At 43.2% G+C, this 27,377-nt stretch overlaps 1 protein-coding gene across 5 annotated transcripts in view; it reads left to right on the top strand.

Annotated features, from left to right (window-relative positions):
* Positions 1-27,377, top strand: part of arhgap32b (Rho GTPase activating protein 32b) — a 389,535-nt gene that overhangs the window by 150,055 nt on the left and 212,103 nt on the right. For all 5 annotated transcript variants that reach the window (XM_052039785.1, XM_052039788.1, XM_052039787.1 and 2 more), the window contains exon 3: positions 633-744. In XM_052039785.1, the coding sequence (XP_051895745.1) occupies positions 633-744 (112 nt within the window). The remainder of the gene's footprint in view (positions 1-632; positions 745-27,377) is intronic.

Below are 27,377 nucleotides of genomic sequence, written 5' to 3' on the forward strand. Positions count from 1 at the left end.
TTTTCAGTATTGTTGCAGTGCAGTGATCCAGGCAAATGAATATTCCATTATGTTCTTGGCTTGAGCCTTGAATATTGTGCAAATATAATGACTATTGCTTTCCAGATAATTATGGTTGTTTTTAAGTGAACATCAAGGTTATACAATAAGTATGACTGAAAAAGTAATGATAGTAGGGCTTCATTGGTATGTACCACTGGATCTTTATATCTATCTAAGCCATTACCAGTTTTCAGTAATGTAAAAATTTAACCTTGGTCACTAAGTTTCAGTTATATAAGATTTGTAGTAGGTCTTATTGCAGAGGTTAGTCTATGCCTGTACTGTAGACTCATGTAGACTTGTATATTCAGATGTGTAGTTAGAGACTGTTTCATTTGATCTTCCTCATGATTATGCTGGTGGAATTATGTGGAATTGTTGCTCTTATCAGATTGCATTTGGGCCAGTTCTAATTCTTCCAATCCAAAGGACCTGATACTCCCTTTACTGTATCCATTTGTTTCTTTTAAAAAAACACTTTTTGTTCAGAGTCATTGTTTTGCATTGAGAACTTCCTGATGTCAATTCTAAACTTATTGGTCAGAACTGCTATGAGTTTATTTGTTGCTGATTTTACAATTTTTATTTAGTTGCAGGTTAAAGAGGGCTTCACCACTGCTGGAGGAGGATGATTACTTTCCAGAGCTGCTAACCCTCCCTCCTCGTGATCGTCTTGATTGGGAAGAGACTATCAGTACTATGGTAATAATTCCTTGCAGAGTGTTCCAGTGGACAAGTTGAAACTCTTTCATTTATTGCTGTGCATTTAAAGCCATCCAGATCCTCGGCATCTGATAGCTTGAATCACACCTGACATCTCTTAGAGAACTGTTGAATCCAGAATGTCAAATCGTTTGTTATTAAACCACTTTTCACTGGTGTGTAAAATTCACGCCTTGCCAGTGATGTCAGTTAAACTTGCATGGACATTATAAATGTACACACTACCACACCTTTTAATTGCTTGTTTTCACAGGAAGCAAAAAAAAAACACACACATTCATTATTTTTTAAATACAAATGAAAATCTCTTAAATTCATATTGTGTGTTAAATTGATTTACTGATACATAAGATGGACAGTGCCAGAGATGGCATTGACAGGGAAAGGACTGAAAGAATGAAATATGCTACCAAGTTCCAATGAATATAATAATAAAAAAAATAGAATTGGGTATCAGCCATCTCATTCTCTTAATATCCAAGAATTTTTTGATCTTTAACTTGAATATCCTCACTGACTCAGCCACAACATCCCATTTCCAAAAATTTACTACCATGTCAACATAATAGGAGCAAGAGTAGGCCACTGGGCCCCTCAAGCCTGCCCTCCTATTCAATGTGATCATGGCTGATCTCTGCTAGCCTCAACTCCTCTTCTGTGCCAGTTCCCATAGCCATGAAGAAATTTCTTTTAAGCTCATTCCTGAATGGCTGATCTTTCCTTCTGATATCCTGAACCCTTGGTTCTAGACACTGTAGGGAGGAGAAATATAATTCCTGCATTTATCTTTCAAGCCCTATAAGAATTTTGTATGTTTCAAGGAGATCACTTTTCATTCTTCTAAAGTCTAGAGAGTATAGGCCCTGTCTGCTTATTGTCTCCTGCAAGGACAATCCTTTCCCCATCCCAGGAATCAACTTGGTGAACTCTAATGCAAGTATATCTTTCCTTGGGTGGGGAGGCGGCCTTGTTCACAATATTGCAGGGCTGTCTCATTTGGGCCCTGCTGCACTTTAGATTCAATCGTCCAAAACTTTACAAAAGGATTTTTACCATCTTTGCCATTAACTTGCCTTCACCTCTCGCATTCAGACATTGACTGACCTGCCAAATATTCGTCATTTTCTCTTTTTATTTCTTGCATTTGTATCTTAGAACTCTCAAACGAAACAGAAAATGCTAAATACTTGGCAGGTTAGTCAACATCTGAATGCAATAAGACAAGGCATAAAAATAGCTGATTTAGAAATTGCTCCATGCCTTTTTGTTTGGGGTAAAACAATGTTTGTGGTCACCTTAGTGCTGTTTGTGAAATTTGCATTGAGAATGGTGCCTTGTTTCCATGTGGAAATTAACATTCAATTCCAACTTGATTTGGGAATTATAAATGGGGTCCTAAATTTGCAAGTGATGCTGAAGTGGGACAGATGTCACAGAGTCAATGCAGCACAGAAACGGGCCCTTCAGCTCACTGTGTTCATGCTTACCATCGTAACTATCTATATGAATCCCATTTGTCTGCATTAGGTCGGCAGTCTTTGATGCCTTGGCTATTCAAGTGCCTGTATAGATTAACTGTTGTGATTGTATCTGCCCCCACCACCACCTCTGGCAGCACGGTCCAGATAGCAACCACTCTGGGTGAAAAACCTCCCTCTGATATCTCCCTTGAACTTCCCATCCATTACCTTAAAGCCATGCCCTCTTGTATTGAGCATTGGTGCCCTGGGAAAGAGGCGCTGGCTGTCCACTCTATCTGTTCCTCTTAATATTTTGTATACCTCTATCACGTCTCCCCTCATCCTCCTCCTTTCCAATGAGTAAAGCCCTAGCTCCTTAGTCTCTCTTCATAATCCATACTCTCTAACCCAGAATCTCCTCTGCATCCTTTCCAATGCCTCCACATCCTTCCTATAATGAGGCGACCAGAATTGGACACAGTACTCCAAGTGTGGTCTAACCAGAGTTTTGTAAAGCTGCATCATTACCTCGCGGCTCTTAAACTCGATCCCTCAATTTATGAAAGCTAACATCCCATAAGCTTTCCCATAGCATCCCATAAGACTTCTGGCCTAGTTTAGACTGGTTCGGATCAGGGAGCCAGGCTCTCTTCCTGACACCCTGCGGGATACGAGAGTGAGCCAGAGAAAATCCTGAGGTGCAGCCGTCGTCCAGAATATGCCTAATTTCTGATCCAATGTTCCAGGCTCATGGATTCAAACAACACAGAAGCAGACCCTTCAGCCCACTGAGTTCATGCCAACCATCAAACATCCATTTACACTCAACCAATTTTCTACTCTCCCCACATTCCCAACAACCTCCCCTAGATTCTACCACCCACACACTCACTAGGGACAATTCCATTTAATGTACCAATTTGAGGGATTCAGGAATGTGGGGAAACTAGAGAGGGGCTGTAAAAATAAAATGTCCTCATATCACCTACAATGTTACCATGCTTTCCAAAGCATGGCACAAAGTGGAGAAATTGCCATTTAATCTACCAACTTGCATTTCCTTGGGATGTGGGAGGAAACCGGAGTATGTCAGGAAAACCCATGCAGTCACAGGGAGAAGGTGCAAACTCCACACAGACATTGCCTGAGGTCAGGATCTAACCTGGGTCACCGGAACATTGAGGCAGTGACTCTGGTAGCTGCACCACTGCATCGCCCAGTGGTGAAGCTCCTGGGATTTAACCCACTGCTCATAAAGTGGATGCCCCTTGACCAGATCCAGAGAGATTATTGTACTCAGTGTGGACACCCAAGTAGCACCAAGGTCTACAGGATGTGACTGAGGCATACACCACCATGTCCTCTATGGATTTGATGATAACATCTTGAGAGCAGTAGGCTGGTTAACCCACCTCAGAATGGTTGCTCCAAAGCAGAATCAGTGCAACGATATTGTTGGAGCAATTTCTCCACTTTGTGCCATGCTTTGGAAAGCACGGTAACGCTGTAGGTGACATATACGTTTTATTTTTACAATTCCTCTCTATGGTTTCCCCATATTCCTGAATCCCCTCGGTTGACGTAGAATGCTTAATCCGAGACTTAAAATGTAAAAATTCACAGTGCATCATCTCCTGTTTGTGAAAGGAAGTTCCAAATTTTTCTCACCCTTTGCATGTGGTAGTGTTTCCAAACTTTACTCCTCAAACCTGGGCTTCAATTTTAGATCCCTGTCCCAGATGTCCAGCAGAAATAGCTTCTTCTGCTAGCTCCACTTAATATGTTAAAACCCAGGGCCAAATCTTTCTTATTACGATGCATTGTGTGCAGTTATGCTCACCACACCACAGGAAGGACGTGGCTGCACCAGAGTGAGTGCCTGGACTGGAGGACCTCAGCCATGGGGAGAGACTGGACAGGCCGGGCCCACCTACCCTGGAGCGAAGGAGACCAAGGGGGTGACCTGATAGAGGTATACAAGGTTACAAGAGGCTTAGATAGTCTTTTTCCCATGGTAGGTGTATCAAAAACAAAAGGGCACAACTTGAAAGCAAGAGGAAGGTGAATCCAATCTTGCCTACTTCTTCCATGTCCCCTGGCAGCACACTCCAGGCACTTGTCTCTCTCTATGCAAACAAAAAAAAACTTGTCTTATACATTGTCTTTAAACTTACCCCGTCAATTTGACATTTCCACCCTGGGAAAAAGGCGCTGTTTATCTAGTCCATCTGTGCCTCTCATAATCTTGTATATTTCTATCAGGTCACCCCTCAGCCTCTGATGCTCCAGAGAAAACAATCCAAGTTTTGTCAACGTAGTTAATAGACACCTGGTGAACCTTTTCTGCACCCTCTCCAAAGCCTCCACATCCTTTCTAATAGTATGGCATCCAGAACTGCACACAACATGCCAAATGTGGCCTAACCAAAGTTTTATACAGCTGCAACATAACTTGCAAATTTTTATACTCAGTGCTCCAGCCGATGAAGGCAAGCCTGCCATATACCTTCTTCACCACCCTATCCACTTGTGTCACCACTTTTAGGGAGCTCTGGACTTGCACCCCAAGATCTCTCTGTACATCAAAAGGGTCCTGACGTTTACAGTATACTCTCCTCTTACATTTGACCTCCCAGAATGCATCACCTCTCACTTGTCTGGATTAAACACAATCTGCCATTTCTCTGCCCATGTCTGTAACTGGTCTATATCCTGCTGTATCCTTTGACGACCTTCCTCACTGTCCACAGCTCCACCAATTCTCATGTCATTTGCAAACTTACTAATCAGACAATCTACATTTTCATCCAGACAATTAATATATGTTACAAACTGCAGAGGTACCAGCACTGATTGTTCGAAACACCACTGGTCACAGACCTCCAGTCAGAAAAATGCCCTTCCACCACTACTGTCTGCCCATCTATGACCAAGGCCAGTTTTGTACCCAGCTTACCAACTGGCTGTGGAAACCATGTGACTTAATCTTCTGGGCCAGCCAACCATGAGGGACCTTGTTAAATGCTTTACTAAAATCCATGTAGACAACATCCACTGACTTACCCTCATCAATTATCTTCGTCACTTCCTCAAAAAACCACTCTCTCAAATTTGTGTGACCAGGACCTCCCTGCACAAACCCACGCTGACTTTACTGAATAAGCCCATGCTTTTCTAAATACAAGTAAATCCATAAGAATCTTCTTCAATAATTTCCTACCACAGATGCAAGGCTCACTAGCCTATAATTTCCTGGATTATTCCCGTTGCCCTTCTTAACAAAGATTAACATTGGCCATTCTCAAGTCGTCTTACCGTGGATAAAGAGGATACAAAGACCTCTATTAGGCCCTAGTGATCTCCTTGGCCAGAGAACAGTGCGTTCAGTTTTTGGGGTTGAGGAAAACAGGAAGTCATCATTCATCAATAAGCAATGAAAGAGGAAATTTCTTTCCCTGGAGAGTGGTGAGAATGTGGAACTTGTTAATGTGGGGGATAGTTGAAATGCACATGCATCAAAAGGGAAACCTGAAGAGCAAATGAGGAAGGACAAGGCTCAAGTGAAGCAAATGCTGAAATGGTCTAGTTGGGCCAAGTAGTCTGTTTCTTTCTTGTAAATTCCATATAATTCTGTGTAGTTACATGCTAGTGATCTCAAATAGGCATGTAATACAATACATCTATTTTACTATATTTTATCCATAATATTTAAAGTTAAGTATTCAAAAATCATCAATAAAACAAGAAAGGAAACGAAGCAATAAGTGACTTGCCCCAAGTTCTGCCCAGTGAGAACAGTGGTAATATGACTGAGTCATGTTACTGTAATAGTAAATGAACAATGAATTGGGTATGACTGATCAGAGCTTGAATTTTTTTGTTTCTACTTTTGGTTCAGTTTGGGGGTGCATTTTGATTTTTTGCTGGTGTTTGGTGAGATTGGTTAAGTTCTGTTAAAAAAAATTGGAGTCAATAAATTAGAAAAGCATTTGGTCTCAGTTGTTGTCTATATGTGCGATTAAATTGAAATAGCAGCTGATCATGTCATGATGTTATATGCTTGCACATGGATCATGCCACCTACATGGTGAAGCCGTACTACTTGAAATCTGCTTGGCCTGACTTTAGTGGTGACACTTTGGATTTCTGTCACTTTATAGAGATGATACAGGTGGATCTTAACTGTGCTTCTGAGAAGGTAGTGCATTTCATCACTTGGTGGTGCTTTATTCAAACATGCACAGCAGTTGAAGCTAATCTGGCAAGAGATGTGGTTTTGTATAGAAGTGACCCCATCAATCACAATGTCTCATTGGTTTTCTCTACCGAGGCTGTTAGTTGCTCGGGTTGAGTATCAGATACTACTTGCCAAATATCTGCCAGGTGATGAGGCCTCAGACTGATCAACTCTGTTCTGAAAACAAATGTTAATTCTGTAAGGTGCATTTTATTATCAGCACAGAGTATTGTTGGTTGGGGGGAAAAATGTTTTTTCTACTTAAGTCAGCGGGGAGAGTCTTTCAGTTTTATTGGTTAAAACTAAAACAAAATCAAAACCTTTCTTGCAAACCTGATAGAAAATTGGCAAAATTGATGCTGGAGTTTGAGAGAGCTGGGATGGATTTAAATGCTGGAGGACTAATTCTGACCTATAAACTCGCCCCACCCCCAATCTCTACTCACCCAACCACAAGTATATATGGCTGATCATCTAAACTAAATTCACTGTTGATAGAGCAGGAGGGGCCATCTAGCCCGTGAGCCTGCTCTCGCCATTCAGTAAGATCATGGCTGATCTGGCAGTGGACTCAGATCTGGCTGTGGACTCTGATCCACCTACCCTGCCTTTTCCCTATAACCCTTAATTCCCCTGCTATGCAAAAATCTAACTCTAACTCTGTCTTAAATATATCTAATGAGGTAGCCTCCACTGCTTCCCTGGGCGGAGAATTCCACAGATTCACTGCCCTCTGGGAAAAGCAGTTTCTCCCTCATCTCCGTCCTAAACCTATTCCCCCCAGATTCTTGAGGCTGTGTCCCCTAGTTCTAGTTCTTGCCTACCAGTGGAAACAACCTTCCTGTCTTATCTTTGTCCATCCCTTTCACAATTTTCTTTGTTTCTATTAGATTCCCCTCTCATTCTTCTGAATTCCAGTGAGTACAAGTCCAGGCGACTCAATCTCTCCTCAACTGTCGGCTTTTGGACTGTACTCACTGGAGTACAGACGAATGAGAGGGGACCTCAGAGAGACATTTAAAATGTTGAAAGGACTGGACAGAGTAGATGTGGCTAGGCTGTTTTCCTTGGTGGGTGAGTCCAGGACCAGAGGGCACAATCTTAGGATTAGAGGGTACAGGTTTAAAACAGAGATGAGAAATTTCTTTAGCCAGAGGGTGGTGAATTTGTGGAATTCCTTGCCACGTACAGCAGTGGAGGCCAGACCATTGGAGGCGTTTAAGGAAGAGATAGATAGATATCTAAATAGTCGGGGTATCAAGGAATATGGGAATAAGGCCGGAAATTGGGGTTAGAATAGTGTTTTTTTTTGCGCCCCCCCCCCCCCCCCAAATTTCTCATTTCTTTTTCTTTTTTCCCTTTTCCTTGGAGCAGACTCGATGGGCCGAATGGCCTACTTCTGCTCCCTTGTCTTGTGATATAGTGGGAATAAGTTGATAGGAATTTTTATGTTGTAGTTCACAGATATTTCCAGTCTAGTCCTCTTGGAGCTGAACTTCTTGCTTTATTGTAAGGGAGTGGAAACTTAGCATGCTGATGCGATGGTTGGCTATTCTTCCGCAATGTGTAGAGAATTCTTCAGGATAAAGAAATCAACCACTTTTGAGGCCTGTCTTCATTTTTCAATTTCAGGTTGTTTGTTTGCTGTTTTTAATCAATACTTGTCAGTTCATCCTTTTTTTCAGATAAGAAACAAATGCATTTAGATCTTGGAATGTGCCTTCAGCTGATTGAAGAGATGTCATATGGGTGATATCTAATGTTAAAAACAACAAGAAAGAATGTAAGCTTGTGATTTTCTCACAAATATTGTGAATCCCTTTTACAACAATAGGGTAAGTTTCATCTTGAGGAACAACAACAACAAAATTTAGAACAAAGCTGACCGGTGCCAGGCATGGAAAGGACAACATTTTTAAACCATTGGCTCACTTCTGACTGAAGCAATCATTTGCTTGGGTACTGTTTCTATCTTGAAGTCCACCGTGGGCTAGATTGTCTAACGTGCTGTCAGAAGTTATTGCTGGTAGTTTTGTGTAGGATGGCAGGTGGCTCCTGGAGGCCTGTGTCGATCATGAAACTGTCAACCTTCAGTATGCCAGCCCATGTAGTGCTGGCAGAAGTGTGGGACTTCTGGTCTTCACATCAGCAGGCTCTGTCCACTACCAATGATTGGTATTGGTCTATTATTGTCAGTTGTACTGAGGTATGGTGAAAAACTTGTCTTGCGTACCGTTTGTACAGATCAATTCATTACATAGTTAGTACAGAGTGCGTTGAGGTAGTACAGGCAAAAATGATAACAGTACAGAGTAAAGTGTCACAGCTACAGAGAGAGTGCAGTGCAGGTAGACAATAAGGTGCAAGGTCACAACAAGGTAGATCATGAGGTCCATCTCACCATCTCATCAATAGTCTTATCACAGTGGGATAGAAGCTGTCCTTGAGCCTGGTGGTGTGTGCCCTCAGGCCTGGTGTGCCCAGTGCCCTCGGGTATCTGCTGCCTGATGGGAGAGGAGAGAAGAGAGAATGACCTGGGTGAGTGGGGTCTTTGATTATGATCCAGGCTAGGCTGAGATTTTTGAGGGCAGTGAACTGAGTAAGACTCTGGGAAGGAACAGGGTTCTCTGGCACAGTTTGCAACTACTAACCCTGGTATTTTACATGGTGGGAAACCAAATAATAAATCTTAGTCAGAGTCATACAGCACAGAAACAGACTCCTCGGCCTAACTTGTCCATGCTGACCAAGATGTCTATCTTAGCTGATCCCATTTGCCTGTGTTTAGTCCATAACCCTGTATATGCCTTTTCTAGCCATGTACCTGTCCAAGTGTCTTTTAAACGTTGTAATTGTATCCGCCTCTATAACTTCTGGCAGCTCATTCCCTATACCAATCACTCTCTGCGTGAAAATGGTGCCCCTCAGATCCTTTTTAAATCTTTGCCCTCTCCCCTTAAATCTATGCTCCCTAGTTTCAGACCGGGAAAAAGACTGTGACCATCCACTCATGATTTTACATACCTTTTATAAGGCCACTCCTCAACCTCCACTGCTCCAGGGAAAACAGTCCCAGCCCATCCAGCCTCTCCTTGTAACTCAAGCCCTCCAGTCCTGGTAAAACCTTTGTGAATCTTTTCTGCACCCTTTCCAGCTTAATGACATCCTTTCTATAGCTGGGCGACCAGAACTGCACACAGTGCTCCCAAGTGTGGTCTCACCAATGACTTGCATAGTTGTAACATGACATCCCAGCTTCTGTACTCAGTGCTCTGACTGATGAAGGCAAGCATGCCAAATGCCGCCTTCACCACCCTGTCTACTTGTGTCACCACTTTCAGACAACTATGTACCTGTACCTCTCGGTCTCCCTGTTCTACAACATTCTCCAGGTCCCTACCATTTACTGTGTTTGTCCTACCCTGGTTTAATTGACCAAAATGCAACACCTCGCACTTGTCCAAGTTAAATTCCATCTGCCATTCCTTGGCTCACTACCCTGGTTCATCTCGATCCTGCTATAATCTTAGGAAACCTTCTTCACTGTCCACTACACCAATTCCTGTGTCATCCTCAAACTTACTAACCATATTAACAACTTGTCATCCAAATCACTAATATAGATTACAAACAACAGAGGACCTAGTGTCAATCCCTGCAACACACCACTGGTTACAGGCTTTCAATCTAAGAAACAACCCTCCACTAATACCCTTTGATTCCTTTCACTAAGCCAATGTTGTATCCAATTGGCTAGCTCACCCATATGATCGAACCTTCTAGACTGGCTTACCATGTGGAAATTGTCAAAGGCTTACTAAAGTTCATGTAGACAATGTCTCCCCCTGCCCCCCCTCATCAATCCTCTAAGTCACCTCTTCAGAAAACTCGTAATCAAATTTGTGAGTCGCGATTTCCCATGCACAAAGCCCTGCTGACTATTCTGAATCAATCCTTGGCTTTCCAAATGCCGGTAAATCCTGTCCCTTCGGATTCCCTCCAGTAACTTTCCCACCACTAATGTTAGGCTCACTGGCCAATAGTTCCCTTGCTTCTTGAATAAAGGCTCAACATTAGACATCCTTCGGTCTTCCGATACCTCACCTGTGGCTAAAGATGCAAATATCTCTGCCAGGGCCTCCGCAATTTCTTCCCTTGCTTCCCACGCTGTCCTAGGATACACTTGATTAGGTCCCAGTGATTTATCCACTTTAATGCGTCTTAAGGTTGCCAGCGCCGCCTCTTTTGTAATATAGGTATGTTCCAACACAAACTATTCATTTCCCTTAATTCCTGAGCTTCCACGACCTATTCCATGGTAAATACAGGTGAGAAATATTCATTTAACATCTCGCCCATCTCCTGTGGTTCAACACATCGACAACTACATTGATCCTTAAGGGGACCTGCTCTCTCCCTTGTTGCCGTTTTCCTCTTAATATACTTGTAGAATTTCTTGGAATTCTCCTCCATCTGCAAAAGGAGCTGCTGGTGGTCTGTATTAAAGCAAACAGTAAGAAAGGAAAAGAAACCAAACTGTTTCTGCTGCTTTCTTCTGACTTGAGTAACCCATTCACTTCCCAAATTGAAGAGCAGATTACTTTCATGGTGGCTCTAAATTTAAGATTAAATTTCCCTGAAGAAAATAGTTGTGCTCCAAGAAACCTCTGAATATAATTATAAATATAGTACTTCGTCTTAGGTAGATGATAGGTGGGCAGAAAATCAGGTTCCTCGTAGTTCTTTTGCCCTATACCATACTCTAGCTTTCCATTGTCTTCGGCACCTTTCAGATCTCTTCCATTTTTTACGTTCTGAAGATGACTTCAGTTTGAACACTCCAGGGGCCCTGGTTGCCGTGTTCCCTTGAACACTCCAGGGGTCCCGGTTCCCATGTTCCCTTGAACACATTGCGTAGACTGTGCAATATCTTAAAGATTAATTATAAGTGTGTTGAAGTATTAATCGGAATATCATTCAATTATCTGGAAAATTCATTAATCTGACACACTCAGGATTTTGGTGTCATATTAATAACGCTTGACCTTTTTGGTCATCTCCTTAATCTCCACAGTTCTGTACATTACCTTCCACCTGCCTGCTCATTTCCTTAAATCTTTGGCCTCCTTCTTGGGTTTTGTGTTGTGTCCAGATTTGGCAATTATGCCATGTTAACTGAAATCTAAGCCATAAATGCTTGTGAAAAGAACCAGTAGTTCTAATAGAAGCTGATAAGTAACACCAGCATATGCTTTTCTTTATCTGAAAAATATAGAATTATTCTCAGCTTGAGTCTGCTTTATGTTCCTTAGTAAATATTATTTCCATGCTTCCACCATCTCTTTAATCTCAATGAATATAATTTTGCTTTCAAGTATTTTATTGCACTTTGTCCAGTGTAAAAATAGAAGCAAGCCTTACTGCTGCTCAAACCAGTTCCACCATTCAGTTGGATCATGGCTACTGTTGCGCCTGAAGGCCACACTTTCACCTGATATCCTTAATCTTCCGATTTCTTCATGTCCAAAAGTTTGGTGTTGACTTGGTTTACGACACCCAAGTATCCACAGCCTTGAGATAAAAAATTAAAGATTTGCAACACTTTTATATGAAAAAAAATCTTCCTCAATCGAGTCTTAAGTAGCTGGAGTCTAGCCCCCCATTTGGAGGAAAGTGTATTGCAGCATCTACCATGACAGTCCCTCTGAGAATCTGCTATGTCTCAATGATATCACCTCTCATTTCTCTCTCTTCCTTTGTAGGCTTATGTTGCTCATGCTCTCCTCAAGGAACAGTCCTCTGGTTCTGAGAAAATGTAATGATATCAATGACTATAAGAAGTGTAGGAATACACTTGAGGGAAATCAGGAGGGCAGAAAGAGAGAATATGAAATGGATCTGGCAGGCAAGATTAAGAAAAATCCCAAGAGATTCTATAGGTATATTAGGAGTAAAAGAATGGCGAGGAAGAGAATAGGTCCCCTTAAAGATCAGCATGGCCACCTATGTGTGGAACCACTGGAGATGGTTGAGATTTTTAATGAATATTTCTCATCAGTTTTTACTGTGGATAAAAAGATGGATGCACAAGAAATCAGGGAAATGAGTTGTGATGTCTTGGATCACATACGAATTACTGTGGAGGAGCTATTGGTGGCTTTGGGGGCATTTTAAGATGGATAAATCCCCAGGACCTGACCGAGTGCATCCTCAGACCTTGTGGGAAGCTGGGGAAGAAATTTCAGAGGCCTTTGCAGCGATATTTGCTGCATCTTTAGCCACAAGTGAAGTTCTGGAAGACTGGAGAGTGGCTAATGTTGTGCAGTTATTTAAGAAGTGCAGCAAAGACAAGCCAGGGAATGACAGGCTGGTGAGTCTGACAACAGTTACTGGAAGGCATTCTGAGGGACAGGATCTATCAACATTTGGATAGGCAAGATCTAATTAGGGATAGTCAGCATGGCTTTGTGCGTGGGAAATTATGTCTGACAAATTTGAGTGTTTCAAAGAGGACCAAGAGGATAGATGAGGGTACGGTAATTGATGTTGTCTATATGGAGTTTAGCAAAGCCTTTGACAAGGTCCTGCATGGCAGGCTAGTCTGGAAGGTTAGATCGCATGGGATTCAGGGAGAGATAACTAATTGGATTCATAATTGACTCGATGATAGGAAGCAGAGAGTGATGGTGAAAGGTCGTATCTCGGACTGGAGGCCTGTGACTAAGGGCTTGCCACGGGTCAGTGCTGGGACCTTTGTTCGTTATTTGTATAAATAATTTGGATGTGAATGTACAAAGCATGATTGGGAAGTTTGCGGATGATACTAATGTAGGTGGTATCGTAGACGATGAAGAAGGTTATTGGAAACTGCAGTGGGATTTTGATCAACTAGATAAGTGGGCTGAGGAATGGTGAATGGCTTTCAATTCAGGTATGTGTGAAGTGTTGCGTTCTGGGAAGTCAAAGCAGGGTAGGACTTGTATGATAAGGCCCTGGGAGTGTTGTGGAACAGAGAGACCTAATACATAGTACAAGTACATAGTTTGTTGAAAGCGGCGTCACAGGTAAACGGTGGTGAAAAAGGCGTTTGGCACACTGGCCTTCATCAGCCAGGGCATTGAGTAAAGCAGTTTGGGTGTTATGTTGCAGTTGTACGAGACTTTGGTGAGACTGTACTTGGAGTATTGTGTACAGCTTTAGTCACCCTGTTATTAAACTGGAAAGAGTGCAGAGAAGATTTACGAGGATGCTGCCATGACTCGAGGGCCTGAGTTATAGGGAGAGGTTGGGCAGGCTAGGATTGTACTCCTTGATAGATGTGTATAAAATCATGAGGGGTATAGATAGGGTGATTACACGTAGTCTTTTTCTCAGGGAAGGGGAACTAAAAACTAGAAGGCATAGGTTTAAGGTGAGAGGTGAAAGATTTAAAAGGGACCGGAGGGGCGGCAGCTTCATGCAGAGGGTGGTGTGTACATGGAATGAGCTGCCAGAGGAAATTGGCTGAGGCAGGTGCAACAGCAACATTTAAAGACATTTGGATAAGTACATGGATAGGAGGGGGTTAGAGGGATATGGGCCAAACATAGGCAAATGGGACTAGCTTGGTGGGTGCCTTAGTTGGTATTGATAAGTTGGGCCAAAAGGCCTGTTTCCATGCTGTATTACTCTATGATGCTATATATACACACACACACTTCAGGAAAGGATAGTAAAACTGCATAATCCTCCAAATGATGCATCAACTTTGTACAATCTTAGCAAGACTTTCCTTTCTACTGCAATCCATTTGTAGTCCAGGTCCACATACCACACTTGCCTTCCTAATTGTTTGCTTTTGCTGCTTGCTTGCTTGCTTTGTAACTCATACACCAGCATATGGTGATCTCTCTGAACTATTTCTCATTTTCCTCTTATGACATAGGAGGACATTCAACCCATCAACTCTCTGTAGGCTTTTCAAGCAATCCCATCAGTCCCATTCCCTCATTATTTCCCTGTAATCAATTTTCCTTCATGTTTCCACCTCCGATTCAATGCATTAACACCCCACAGGCAGCACCCGTGAGGCAGCAGCACTAATCACAGCCCAAACCTTGACTAGATCCTCACTGTTTTCCCATTCTGCCTATCAAATGTACATCCTCACTTCTCTTCATGTTTGTTTGACAGGAGCTAAGCAAAGATCAGATGGGAGAAAATTAGATCTGAAACTGGAAGACTGAAAATTAATGAGAGAATTTGGAAGACAAAGCAAATAAAAGTTGGAAAGTAGACAAAAAAAGAATCTGTTTGCTCTAAACGATGTACACTATACTGATTCATAACAGACAAGCCTGAAAGATGTGAAGGTTCGAAAGAAACATTGAAAATGGGATTAGGAGTAATCCATTCAGCCTTTCTCCACCCTTCAATGTGATCCTGGCTTATCATCCATTTCAGTATCCCATACCCACCTTCTCGCCACTCCCCTTGATCCCTTTTACATTAAGAAATATGTCCACCTCTTCCTTGAATATATTTACAGATACGGCCTTCTGTGTAGAGAATATGGGTTCACCAACCCTTGGGTGAAGAACTTTCTCCTGATCTCATTTCTAAATGGTGTCACCTATATCCTGAGGCAGTAAGCCCTGGTTTTGGATTCTCTAGCCATTAGGAACGTCCTTGTGTAAGTCTGTCTAGTTCTGTTAGAATTTTCTAGGTTTCCTTGAGATCCCCTCTCATTCTTCTGAACTGTAATGAATATAGTTTCGTCCTGCCATTCAAGGAAACATTCTAGGAAACCTTGGACAAATTCCCTCCATGGCAAGAACATCCTTTCTCAGATAACGAGATCAAAATTGCGTACAAAATTCCAAGGGGGGTGGGGAGGGGGGGATTCTCACCAAGAACCAGTACAGCTGGAACAGCACATCCTTTCTCCAAGACTCTTGGAATGAAAGCCAACATATCATTTCCTTTCCTTTCCTTACTGCTTGCTGGACCAGAATGTTTGCTTTCAGCGACTGTTGTGCAAGGACACCCAGACCTCATTGCACCTCCTCCCTTTCCCAGTCTATCACCATTCATTTAATAATATGTCTTTATATTGTTTAGAACCAAAGTTATATTTGTTATATCATCTTATATTTAACCACATTTTAGTTCAATTGCCCATTCTTTCAAATTGTTTATATCATGTTGGAGCCGCTTAGCATATTCCTCACAGGTTGTCTTCCTCTCCAACTTTTGTGTCATCTGCAAGCTTGGACAGGTTACATTTAGTTCCCTCATCCAAATTATTGATGTGTATTGTGAATTACTGGAGACAGATCCCTGCAACACCCCATTGGTTATCATTCCCCCTGCACTGAAAAAGACTTGCTCTTTGTTTCCCGTTGATTAGGTATTAAAAGTTGGCAGGAATAGCAGCTTAACCTTTCTGGAGACAAAATGGGGCATTAAAAAATGTATAAAGTAGAATGGGTCTATTTGGGTTAAGCTAGAAAATAAATAAAAGGATCAGTTATGTATTTGGGAAATTGAAGTTCAAATTTGCAAGCAAATTTCTGATATCCAAAAACAATAATAGTTACATTTTAATTATTGATCTATTAACTGTTGTGCAGTCAGTGTGAAAGCTACAGAGAGCACAGAATTCCCAGACTGCCTTAAGGAGACCTTTTTAAAGCCAGCCTGTAACAAGCCTTGATGTGGGTGCAGTACTTCCAGGACAGGAACTCTCACACGTAAAGCCATGCTGACTTTCCCTAATACATCCTTCCTTTTCCAAATGTGAATAAATCTTGTCCCTAGAATCTTCTCCAATAATTTCCCTCCTGCTGATGCAAGGCCCACCGGCCTATAATTTCCTGGTTTGTCCTTGTTGCCCTGGTCAAACAGAGGAATAAAATCCAGGCTTCCAGGACCTCGCCTATGGCAAAAGAGGATACAACGATCTTGGTCAAGACTCAGGCAGTCTCCTCCCTTTCCTCCCTTGCCTCCCTTGGTATCCTGGCATGGATTTCATCAGGCCCTGGGGATTTATCCACCTTCATGTGTATCCAAAGACCTAACACCATCTCTTCCTTAGTATTGATGTGCGCTAGAATATCAATATACTCCTCCCTGACCTCACCATTATCCACGTTCTGCTCCTTGGTGAATACTGATGCAAAGTACTCATTTAGGACCTCTTCCTCTGGTTCCGGGGATAGATTCTCTCCTTTTTCCTTGAGAGGACCTACCCTTTCCCTAGCTACCCTCTTACTTTTTGGTTTATTGGTTTATTATTGTCACTTGTACCGAGGTACAGTGACAAGCCTGTCTTATAAACTGATCGTTGCAGGTCAATTCATTACACAGTGCAGTTGCATTGAGTTAGTGCAGAGTGCATTGATGTAGAACAGGTAAAAACAATAACAGTACAGAGTAAAATGTCACAGCTACAGAGAAAGTGCAGTGTAATAAGGTGCAAGGTCACAACAAGGTAGATCGTGAGGGCATAGTCCATCTCATTGTATAAGGGAACCATTCAATAGTCTTATAGTGGGGTAGAAGCTGTCCTTAAGTCTGGTGGTATGTGCCCTCAAGCTTCTGTATCTTCTACCCGATGGAAGAGGAGAGAAGAGAGAATGTCCCGGGTGGGTGGGGTCTTTGATTATACTTTTAATCTACATATAAAATGCCTTGGGATTCTCCATAACCCTATTTGCCAGGGACACTTCATGGCTCATTTTAGCCCTCCTAATTCCTTGTTTGAGTTCTCTGCAGCTTTTATATTCCTCTAAGGCCTTGTCCGATTTCATCTTCCTAAATCTTATATTTTTATTTCTTTTTGTTTAAACTTACCATATCTCCTGTCATCCAAGGTTCCCAAACATTGCCATCCTTATCTTCCAGCTTCACAGGAACATGCTGGTTCTGAACTCTAAATGGCATTTAGAGGACTCCCACATGTCATATTGGATTTGGCTCCAAGCAACTGCTCTCAATCTACTCTCCCTAGCTCTCATCTAACACTGTTGTAATTAGCCTTTCCTCAATTTAACAATTTCCCTTAATGAGTCTTATCCTTGTACATAACTATCTTAAAAGTTATGGAATTATGATCACTGTTCCCAAAATGCTCTCCCACTGAAACTTTGATCATCTGGCCAGACTCATTCCCCAGTACAAGGTCTCATACAGCCTTGTTGGACTCCGCATACTGTGTCAAGAAACCCTGCTCAATGCCCCAAACAAATTCTGCCCCATCTAAGCCCCTGGCACTATGGAAGTCCCAGTCAATATTGGGGAAGTTAAAATCACCCACAACTACCCTGTTGTTCTTGCATCTTTCCATGATCTGCCTGCACATCTGTTCCTCTAGACCCTGCTGCCTTTTGTATAACCCCATCATAGTGATTGCACCGTTCTTATTCCTGAGTTCTACCCAAATGATCTGTCCAAGATATTCTTCCTGATCAGTAATGCAACTCCTCCACCTGTTTTATATCCCTCTCGATCACATCCAAAACATCTAAATGCTGCCAGTCCTGTCCCTCTTGCAATCAATTTTCTGTAATGGTACATCGTAGTTCCATGTACTAATCCAAGCTCTGAACTCATCTGCCTTACCCATTATACTCCTTGCATTAACATAAATACACTTCAGACAATCAGTCCCGCTGTGTTTATTAACATGGTCCTGCCTGATTTTCCTATTAGACTCAATGTCTCCCCCTGCTGACCTACTGCTCTGCTTCCCAACCCCTGCCATACTATTTTAAACCCTCTCAAGCAGCAACAGCAAAGCTCCCTGTAATGGAGGAGAGGCACTGCAATACTGATTCAGTGGACCATCAGTGTAGTAATGAGGGAGAATGTCCTAGCGGGTTCTTCCACAGAAACCATATGCATAGAACTAAGAAATAAAAAGGGACAGTCACTCTGTTGGGATCAGACTACAGATTCCCAACAGTCAGCAGGAGATAAAGGAGCAGAAATGTAGGCAGACACAGAAGTGTAAGAGCAATAAGGTTATGGTAGTAGGGGGATTTCAACTTCCCCAATGTTAATTGGAATGCCATAGTGTGAAAAGCTTAAAAGTGAGTGGAATTTTTAAAGTATGCCCAAAACAGCCTTCTGAACCAGTACATAGACAGTGCTACTTGTGAAGGGGCAGTACTGCTCCTTAAAGAGAATGTAGCTGAGCATGTGGTTGAAGTATCAGTAGGAGAGTGTTTCAGAGACAGCTATCATAACTCTAAGTTTCAAGGTAATTGAGGAAAAAGATGTGGATGAACTGGAAATTAAGGTCCCAAAATGGGGGAAGACAATGTCAATGTCATAAGGCAGGACCTGGCATAAGTAGATTGGGAGCAGCTACTGTCCTATAAGTCTACATCTGAGAAGTTCGAATCATTTAAAGTGAAATAGGGGGTGTTCAAGGACAATGTGATCCTGTGAGGCTGAAAACAAGTCCAAAGAATCCTGGATGTCAAGAGATATCGAGGGTTGGATAAAGGGAAAAAAGGAAACATGGCATAAAGGTATAAAAAACTGAGAATGAGGGAAGTCTGACTGGAGTATAGAACGTGTAGGAGGTTAATTAAAAGAAAATTAGGAAAGCAAAGAGGAGCATGAATAAGGAAAATATACCATATCCAGTCATTAATGAATACTATGAAACATTATTTTTATTACTAGCTTGAAAAATTCTTTAAAATTGTATGGGATAATTTGCATAGAGTCAGATTTCTGTGAGCCAGGTTATTTGTAACCTGGGAAGCCACTGTTTTGTGTACAGTTCTGGTTGCCACACTACAGGAAGGATATGGTAGAAATAGCAAGAAGTAAAGAGAGTACAGAAATTCACGAGGATGTTGCCTGCAGTAGAAGGCTATAGTTATAAGGCAAGATTGGATAAGCCGAGTTTGTTCTCACTGGAGCCTAGGAAGCTGAGGAGTGACTTTATATAGGTTTATAAAATGAGCATAGAAAAAATAGATAGAGTCTATTTCCCAGGGCAGGGACATTGTCAAAAGCCTTGCTAAAGTCCATGCAAACCATATCCACCACATGTTCATCAATTTTATTAGTTACCTCAGAAAAAACACAATCTGATCTCGGGTAAGTTTTTCCACAGTGGCAGTTAACTGGAACAAGCTGTCAGAGGAGATGATGGAGGCAGATACAATACAGCATTTAAAATGCATTTGGTCAGGGATAGGGGAAGGTTAGAGGAATGTGGGCCTAATGCAGGCAAATGAGATTAGTCTGGATAGGCATCATGGTCGGCATGGAGGAGATGGGCCAGAAGGGCCTCTTTCTGTGCAGTATGATTCTATGATCCTGGCAATGACTTTCCCTGTGGCAGCAGCAGGGAGACTCCTCTGTAGGTACCACAGTCATATTTGTCTCCTTTCTTGAAGGTGAGTATAGTATCTCTGAAGTCTCCAGGCATCTAGTTCACTTCCCAGTTGTGAATAATGAGTCTGTGTATCTGTGACTGAAGTTTCCCACTGCCAAGTCTGTTCCTGAGGCCTCAGTGGACGTGTGCCCTCTTTAAGTGTTTGTCAGTCAGCAATGGCTGCAAGGCTGGGCTGAATAAGCTGCTGTATCATGGAGATAAAGGTGCTCATGTCAAGTAAAGAGTCACATTCAAAGAATCATCCAACAGAGCGGTCCACCTCTCTCTTGCTAAGTTCACTGCCTACCTTGGTTCTTAGTGTGGTAGGGTCTTGGGGTCATGGATCGTTTTGACAGCACTGAGGAGGGCCACTTGTCATGTCAGTCAGTGAGTTTCTGGGCCCCCTGCACTCTTATCAGTCAGTGTTCTTAAGTCACGGGTTTCCTGCTGGAATTTAACCTTCAGAACTGTTTCTTTACCCCTTGAGGCTCGGGGTAGTTTCCAATCTAGGAGCACCTTGCATTTGCATTTAATTAGCTCCTGGATCTCTTGGTCATTATTATCAAACTCGCCTTGGTGCTTCTTAATAGAGGAGCCAAGAATTATCTGTATGCTGTTAGCTAGCCACGGTCACTTGGCTGGCCACAACACTCCTGTACTTCTGCTAGTGGAACGAGGCAGGGAGTGGGACCAGCTATGTAGCTGGGAATGTGGACAGGAGTGTGCCTGGAGCGGGGCAGATGTGTAGCTGAGATCCAGGGGCTGGAACGTGGTCAGGAAATGTGGGCCCAATGGGAGGGGATCTGTTGGTGGAATACTCAAACAGGGGAGACTCGGTGTCATTGATGTCATTGTCCTGAGTGAAACATGATGGGCAGGTGATGGTCAGTGAAAGAAATAAGGCTCCTCCTAAAAGGCAAACTTGATGTAGTGGGCTCCACATCATCAGTGTCTCAGTGACTCAATCAGTCAGTGATTGTTTCGTGATCCTACAGCTTGCTCTTATACAGAACATGGTGCACAAGCCCCAATCCTGGAAGCTTGAAGGAGAGGCCAAGGAGGACTTCTACCTTTTTAAAATAATCCTGACCCACACCCAAGAGGGAGATGCACGGATCTTCCTGAGTGACTTCACTGCCAGGATGAGAAAATGTGGGGCCTATGTGGAGGGGATAGGCAAGGTGAATTCAAGGGTGTCCTCTGAGAGACGGGCAGAAGATCCCTCAGCAACGTCCTCTGTCCAGGTACCTATTGAATTGTATCATTGAGTGAGAAACTGTAGGGATGTCAGTATCACTTGTGCTGTGGCAGATTATTGGACTGATTACTGCCTTATTCTCTTTGTTGTCTCCATCCAACTGGCACCAAAACACCAGCTTCAACAGAAACATTGCTGCAAGAAAATCAATGTCCAAGCCCTCAAGGACCCCACAAAGAGAGCTCTTCGTAGACGGTGTCTCACAGACAACCTGTCAATTGCCAAGTCAACAAGAACTGCAGGGAACTGGATCCAGTGCTTGTTAAGCCACAGCTTGAGTACTGCCTTCGGTTCTGTTCATCATATTGCATGAAAGATGTAATTGCACTGAAGAGGGTGCATAAGAGATTTAGTAGATGCTGCCAGGACTGAAATGTAGCTATAAGGAAAGATTTCATAGTTTGGGGTTGTTTACTCTGGAGCACAGGACACTGAAGAGAGACTTAATTGGATGTATAACATTGAGGACCAAGAAAAAATAAATCGGAGTCTAAAACTAGGGGGGCACAGCTTTAAAGTAATTGGTGGATGGATTAGAGGGGAGTTGAGAAAAAAAAAATTCACATGGATGGTGTTAGTGATCTGGAACATCCTGCTTGAAATCTTCAACACAACAAAATGCTTGGATGTGTTTATATGTGTCATGCAGGGCTATGGATCCTGTGCTGGCATGTGGGATTAGATTACCTTGCCTTTTTTGAGCATCTTTTTGTATAGTTTGCTTCCATTTCACAGTATGCTATGGTGCACAGACTTGGGCAAGCTAATTCATTGAGTCATGGAGTAATACAGCATGGAAACAGGCCCTTTGGCCCAACTTGTCCATGCTGACAATGGTGCTAGTCCCAAGCTAGTTTCATTTGCCTGAATTTGGCCCATATCCCTCTATACCCATAGAACAATACAGCACAATACAGGCCCTTCAGCCCACCATCTTGTGCCGACCTTCAAACCACACCTAAGACTATCTAACCCTTTCCTTCCACATATCCCTCTATCTTAAATTCCTCCATATGCTTATCTAACAATCTCTTGAACTTGACCAATGTATCAGCCTCCACCACCACCCCAAGCAGCGCATTCCATGCACCATCTGGGTGAAAAACCTCCCTCTGACATCTCCCTTGAACTTCCCACCCATTACCTTAAAGCCATGCCCTCTCATTTTGAGCATTGGTGCCCTGGGAAAGAGGCGCTGGCTGTCCACTCTATCTATTCCTCTTAATATTTTGTATACCTCTATCATGTCTCTCCTCATCCTCGTCCTCTCCAATGAGTAAAAGCCCCAGCTCTTTTAGTCTCTCCTCATAATCCATACTCTCTAATCCAGGCAGCATCCTGGTAAATCTCCTCGGCACCCTCTCCAATGCTTCCACATCCTTCCTATAGTGAGGCGACCAGAACTGAACACAGTACTCCCAGTGTGGTCTAACCAGAGTTTTGTAAAGCTGCATCTTTGCGGCTCTTAAACTCGATCCCACGACTTATGAAAGCTAACATCCCATAAGCTTTCTTAACTACCCTATCCACCTGTGAGGCAACTTTCAGGGATCTGTGGATATGAACCCCCAGATCCCTCTGCTCCTCCACACTGCCCAGAATCCTGCCATTTACCTTGTACTCCACCTTGGAATTTGTCCTTCCAAAGTGTACCACCTCACACTTCTCCAGATTGAACTCCATCTGCCACCTGTCAGCCCAGCTCTGCATCCTATCAATATCCCTCTGTAAGCTTCGACAGCCCTCCACGCTATGCACACCACCACCGACCTTTGTGTCATCTGCAAACTTGCTAACCCACCCTTCCACCCCCTCATCCAAGTCATTAATAAATATCACAAAAAGTAGAGGTTCCAGAACGGATCCCTGTGGAACACCACTAGTCACAGCCCTCCAATCCGAATGCATTCCCTCCACCACAACCCTCTGCTTTCTACAGGCAAGCCAATTCTGAATCCAGAATTTCCCCTTCTATTCATGTCTTATCCAAATGTCTTTTAAATGTTTTTATTGTACCTGCCTCAGCATATTCCTCTGGCAGCTCATTCCATTTACAGACCACCCTCTGCATGAAGATGTTGCCCCTCAGGTCCATTTTAATTCTTTTACCTCTCACCTTAAACCTATGCCCTCTAGTTTTTAGTTCGCCTTCCCTTGAGAAAAGACTATATGCATTTATCCTATCTATACCCGTCATGATTTTGTACACCTCTATAAGGTCAGCCCTCAATCTCCTACCTTCCAAGGAATAAAGTCCTAGCCCGTCCAATCTCTCCCTATAACTCAGTCCCTTGAGTCTTGGCAGCATCCTCGTAAATGTTTTCTGCACTCTTTCCAGTTGATTGATGTCCTTTCTGTAACAGGGCAGCCAAAAAGGTACACAATACTCCAAGTGCGGCCTCACCAACATCTTGTACAACTCTTGTGGTTAGAGTTTGAAATTAAGTCTGAAGATGCTGAGACTGATAAGCCTATATTGTGTGTGGAAATCAAAGTTTTCAAAGATTGGGATGATCCATATTCATGAGAGATTACTTAATGCCACATAATGTTTAAATTGTCTTCTTCTGTAAATATTGACATAAGCCAGAGAGCAAACCACCAGACCTATGCAGATAGAGGAAGCAACATATTCACTGCACATAAACTCAACAGGTTGTCCCTGGTAGTTCTTGCTTTTCCCTGTTATTCTGTTACTTCAACTACTTTAGAGTCATAGTCATAAAGTCATAGAGCAATACAGCACAGATACAGGCCCTTTGGCCCAACCAGTCCATGCCGACCAAGTTGTCCACCTAGCTTATCCCAATTGCCTGCATTCGGCCCATATCCCTCCAGGCCCCACTCTTCCACGTACCTATCCAGGTGCTGCTTAAATGATACTGTTGTACCTGCCTCAACCACTTCCTCTGGCAGCTCATTCCATATACTCACTACCCTCTGCGTGGAAGAAGTTGTCCCTCAGTTCCCTTTTAAATCTTGCCCCTCTCCCTAAATTTATGCCCCCTAGTTTTGGACTCCCCCACCCTGGACAAAAGACTGTAACCGTCTAGCTTACCTATGCCTCTCATCATTTCAAACATTTCTATAAGGTTGCCCCTCATTCTCGTACGTTCCAAGGAATAAAGACTCAGCCTGGCCAACCTCTCCCTATAACTCAGGCCCTCTGGTCCTGGCAACATCCTCGTAAATCTTCTCTGCACTCCTTCCAGTTTAACCACGTCTTTCCTGTAACGGTGACCAAAACTGTACACTGTGCTCCAAGTGCAGGCTCACCAACAACTTATACAACTGCAACATAATGTCCCAACACCTAAACTCAATGCCCTGACTGATGAAGGCCAGCGTACTAAATGCCTTTTTCACCACCCTATCTACCTGTGACACCGCTTTTGATGAACTATGCACTTGTACTCCTTGCTCCCTCTGTAACTTTACACTCCCTGGTGCCCTACCATCCATAGTAGAAGTCCTACTCTGTTTGACTTTCCAAAATGCATCACCTCACACTTACTGTATCTGTATTGAAGTCCATTTGCCACTCCTCAGCCCACTTCCCTAACTGATCAAGATCCCCCTGTAATCTACGATAACCTTCACTATCAACAACACCTAATTTTGTGTCATCCACAAACTCACTGATCAAGCCTTGTGTATTTGCATCAAAATCATTCATATAAATAATGAATAACAAAGGTCCCAACACCAACCCTGCGCCACACCACTAATCACTGGCCTCCATTCCGAGAAACAACCTTCAACCATCACCCTCTGCTTCCTATCTCCGAGCCAATTTTGAATCCGCCTAACTGGATCTCCTTGGATTCCATGGGACCTAACCTTCCAGATGAGCCTACCATGTGGGGCCTTGTTGAAGACCTTCCTAAAGTTCAAATAGACAACATCCATTGCCCCACCCTCATCTACCCTTTTGGTTACATGCAAAGAACTTTAAAAGCTTCATCAAACACGACTTCCCACACACAAAGCCATGCTGACTCCTCCTAATCAGACTCTGTCTAGCCAAATGCTGGTAGATCCTGACGCTCAGAATTTCCTCCAGTAACTTCCATTGACTGACGTTGACGACTAACGTTGACGTCAGGCTGACCGGCCTGTAGTTCCTTGCTACCCTTAAACAACAGAACAAATTTAGTCACCTTCCAGTGTTGGGGAACTTCAATGGCTAACGATGAAGCAAATATCTCCACAAGTGCCTCTGCAATTTCTTCTCTAGCCTCCCACAAAGTCCGAGGATGCACTCGGTGAAACCCTGGGGATTTATCCACCTTAATCCACTGTAAGGCTGCAAGTACCTCTTGGTAGTATGCATGTTCTCCAAAACACCTCCACTTGTTTCCCTCATCTTTTGAGCAACCATGATTTTCTCTGCAGTAAACATGCGAGAAATTTTCTTTAAAAATCCAACCCATCTCCTGTGGCTCAAAGCATAGTAGGCCCCTGCTGATCTCTAAGGGAACCTACTATCTCCTAGCCACTCTTTCAATATATCTATAGAACCTATTGGGATTTTCCTTTATCTGCCAGATCCACCTCATGCCCTTTCTTTGCCCTCCGGTATTCTTAATCTTTTTATCGTCATCAAGGGATTCACTCGTCTCTGACCTCCTAAACACAATGCATGTTTCCTTCTTTCTCTTGACTAGAGCCTCAATCTCTCTCATCAGCCAGGGTTCCCTAAACTTGCCAGGTTTACCCTTCACCCTAACAGGAACGTGCTGCCCCTGGACTCTTGATATCTCACTCTTAAAAGCCTCCCGCTTGCCATCTGTTCCTTTCCCTTCAAACAGGCTCTCCTCATCGAACTCTGCTAGATCCTGTCTTAATTCCCTCAAAATGAGCCCTGCTCCAGTTTGGGACCCCAACCTGTGGACCTGTCCTATCCTTTTCCATCTCTATCTTAAAACTAATAGAATTATGGTCACTTGAGCCAAAGTGCTCCCTGCATGCCACCTCGGTTACTTGGCCTGCCTCGTTCCCCAGGAGGAGGTTCAGTGTTGCACCCTCCTGAGTAGGGCCCTCTGTATATTGACTTACGAAACTTGCCTGGGCACATTTCACAAATTCCACCCTGTCCAGGCCCCTAATACTCTGGGTGGCTTAGTCAATACTGGGGAAATTAAAATCTCCCACTAATACCACCCTGTTATTCTTACAACTATGAGCAATTTTGATACATACCTGCTCTTCAAGTTCCCTCTTGCTACTGGGGGGTCTATAATACAGCCCCACTAGAGTCACCCCCCACTTCTTGTTCCTGAGTCCTACCCTATGGCCTCACTGGATGATCTCCCAAGAATGTCATCTCTAAGTGCTGCTGTTACCTTCTCCCTGATCAAAAAGGCAACACCCCCACCTCGCTTATTTGTACCTCTGTCATCCCTATGGTGTCTGTATCCTGGAACATTGAGCTGCCAGTCCTGCCCTTCACTCGGCCATGTTTCTGTTATGGCTATAACATCCCAGTCCCCAGAGCCAATCCACTCTCTGAGTTCATCTGCTTTACTTGTTAATCCTCATGCAGTTCAACTTTTTCCCTGCATTTACTGTGCCTCTGGCTATCCTGATTACTGAACTTGCTCTTGCTGGCTACTGCTTTATCCCATGACTTGCTCCTGCTCAGAGTCCCACCCCTCTCACCGATCTAGTTGAAACCCTCCCATGTAGCACTATCAAACTTCCCTACAAGGATATTGGTCCCTCTCTGGTTCAAGTACAACTGATCAGCACCTTACAGTGATTTAACAACTCATTTTGAATCTCATCTCATGAAGGTTGTCTTTTATTAATTTTGTGAAAAATATTTCTGGACTTGAAGAATGTGAGTGGCGTTAAAGGAGAACTTGTCCAATGTGAGAAGGTGTTCAGCCAGCAAATGGTTGTGGTGTTGGTGGGGAACTGGTTAGCCCCTGTTCAAGGAAGAAGAAGAGGGCCTTTGGGCATCTTGATGTGGAATACAGGTGTCGGAGGATTGGTTGTCTGGTGAAGACGAACTGGCTGAGATCTGGAAGCTGTCAAAGCATCAGAGGGGTCATGGTTGGAAATCGGAAAGGACTGGGCAAGAGGAAAGAAGAAGTTTGGAAGAAGAGTTTCATGTGACAAGAACAGGCATGAAACAGTGGGTTGACCAGGACAATCCTGGTGGTGATTCCTGGGGAGAAAGTAGGAGAGGGATGTGCAGGGTTGGAGGACAGTGAGGCTAGAGGTTGTGGCTTCCTACTTCTGCAGTTTTTTCCTTTTAGATCTCAGTTAAATGCCACC

This window comes from Pristis pectinata, chromosome 27 (assembly GCF_009764475.1).
Source record: "Pristis pectinata isolate sPriPec2 chromosome 27, sPriPec2.1.pri, whole genome shotgun sequence".
Lineage (NCBI taxonomy): Eukaryota > Metazoa > Chordata > Chondrichthyes > Rhinopristiformes > Pristidae > Pristis > Pristis pectinata.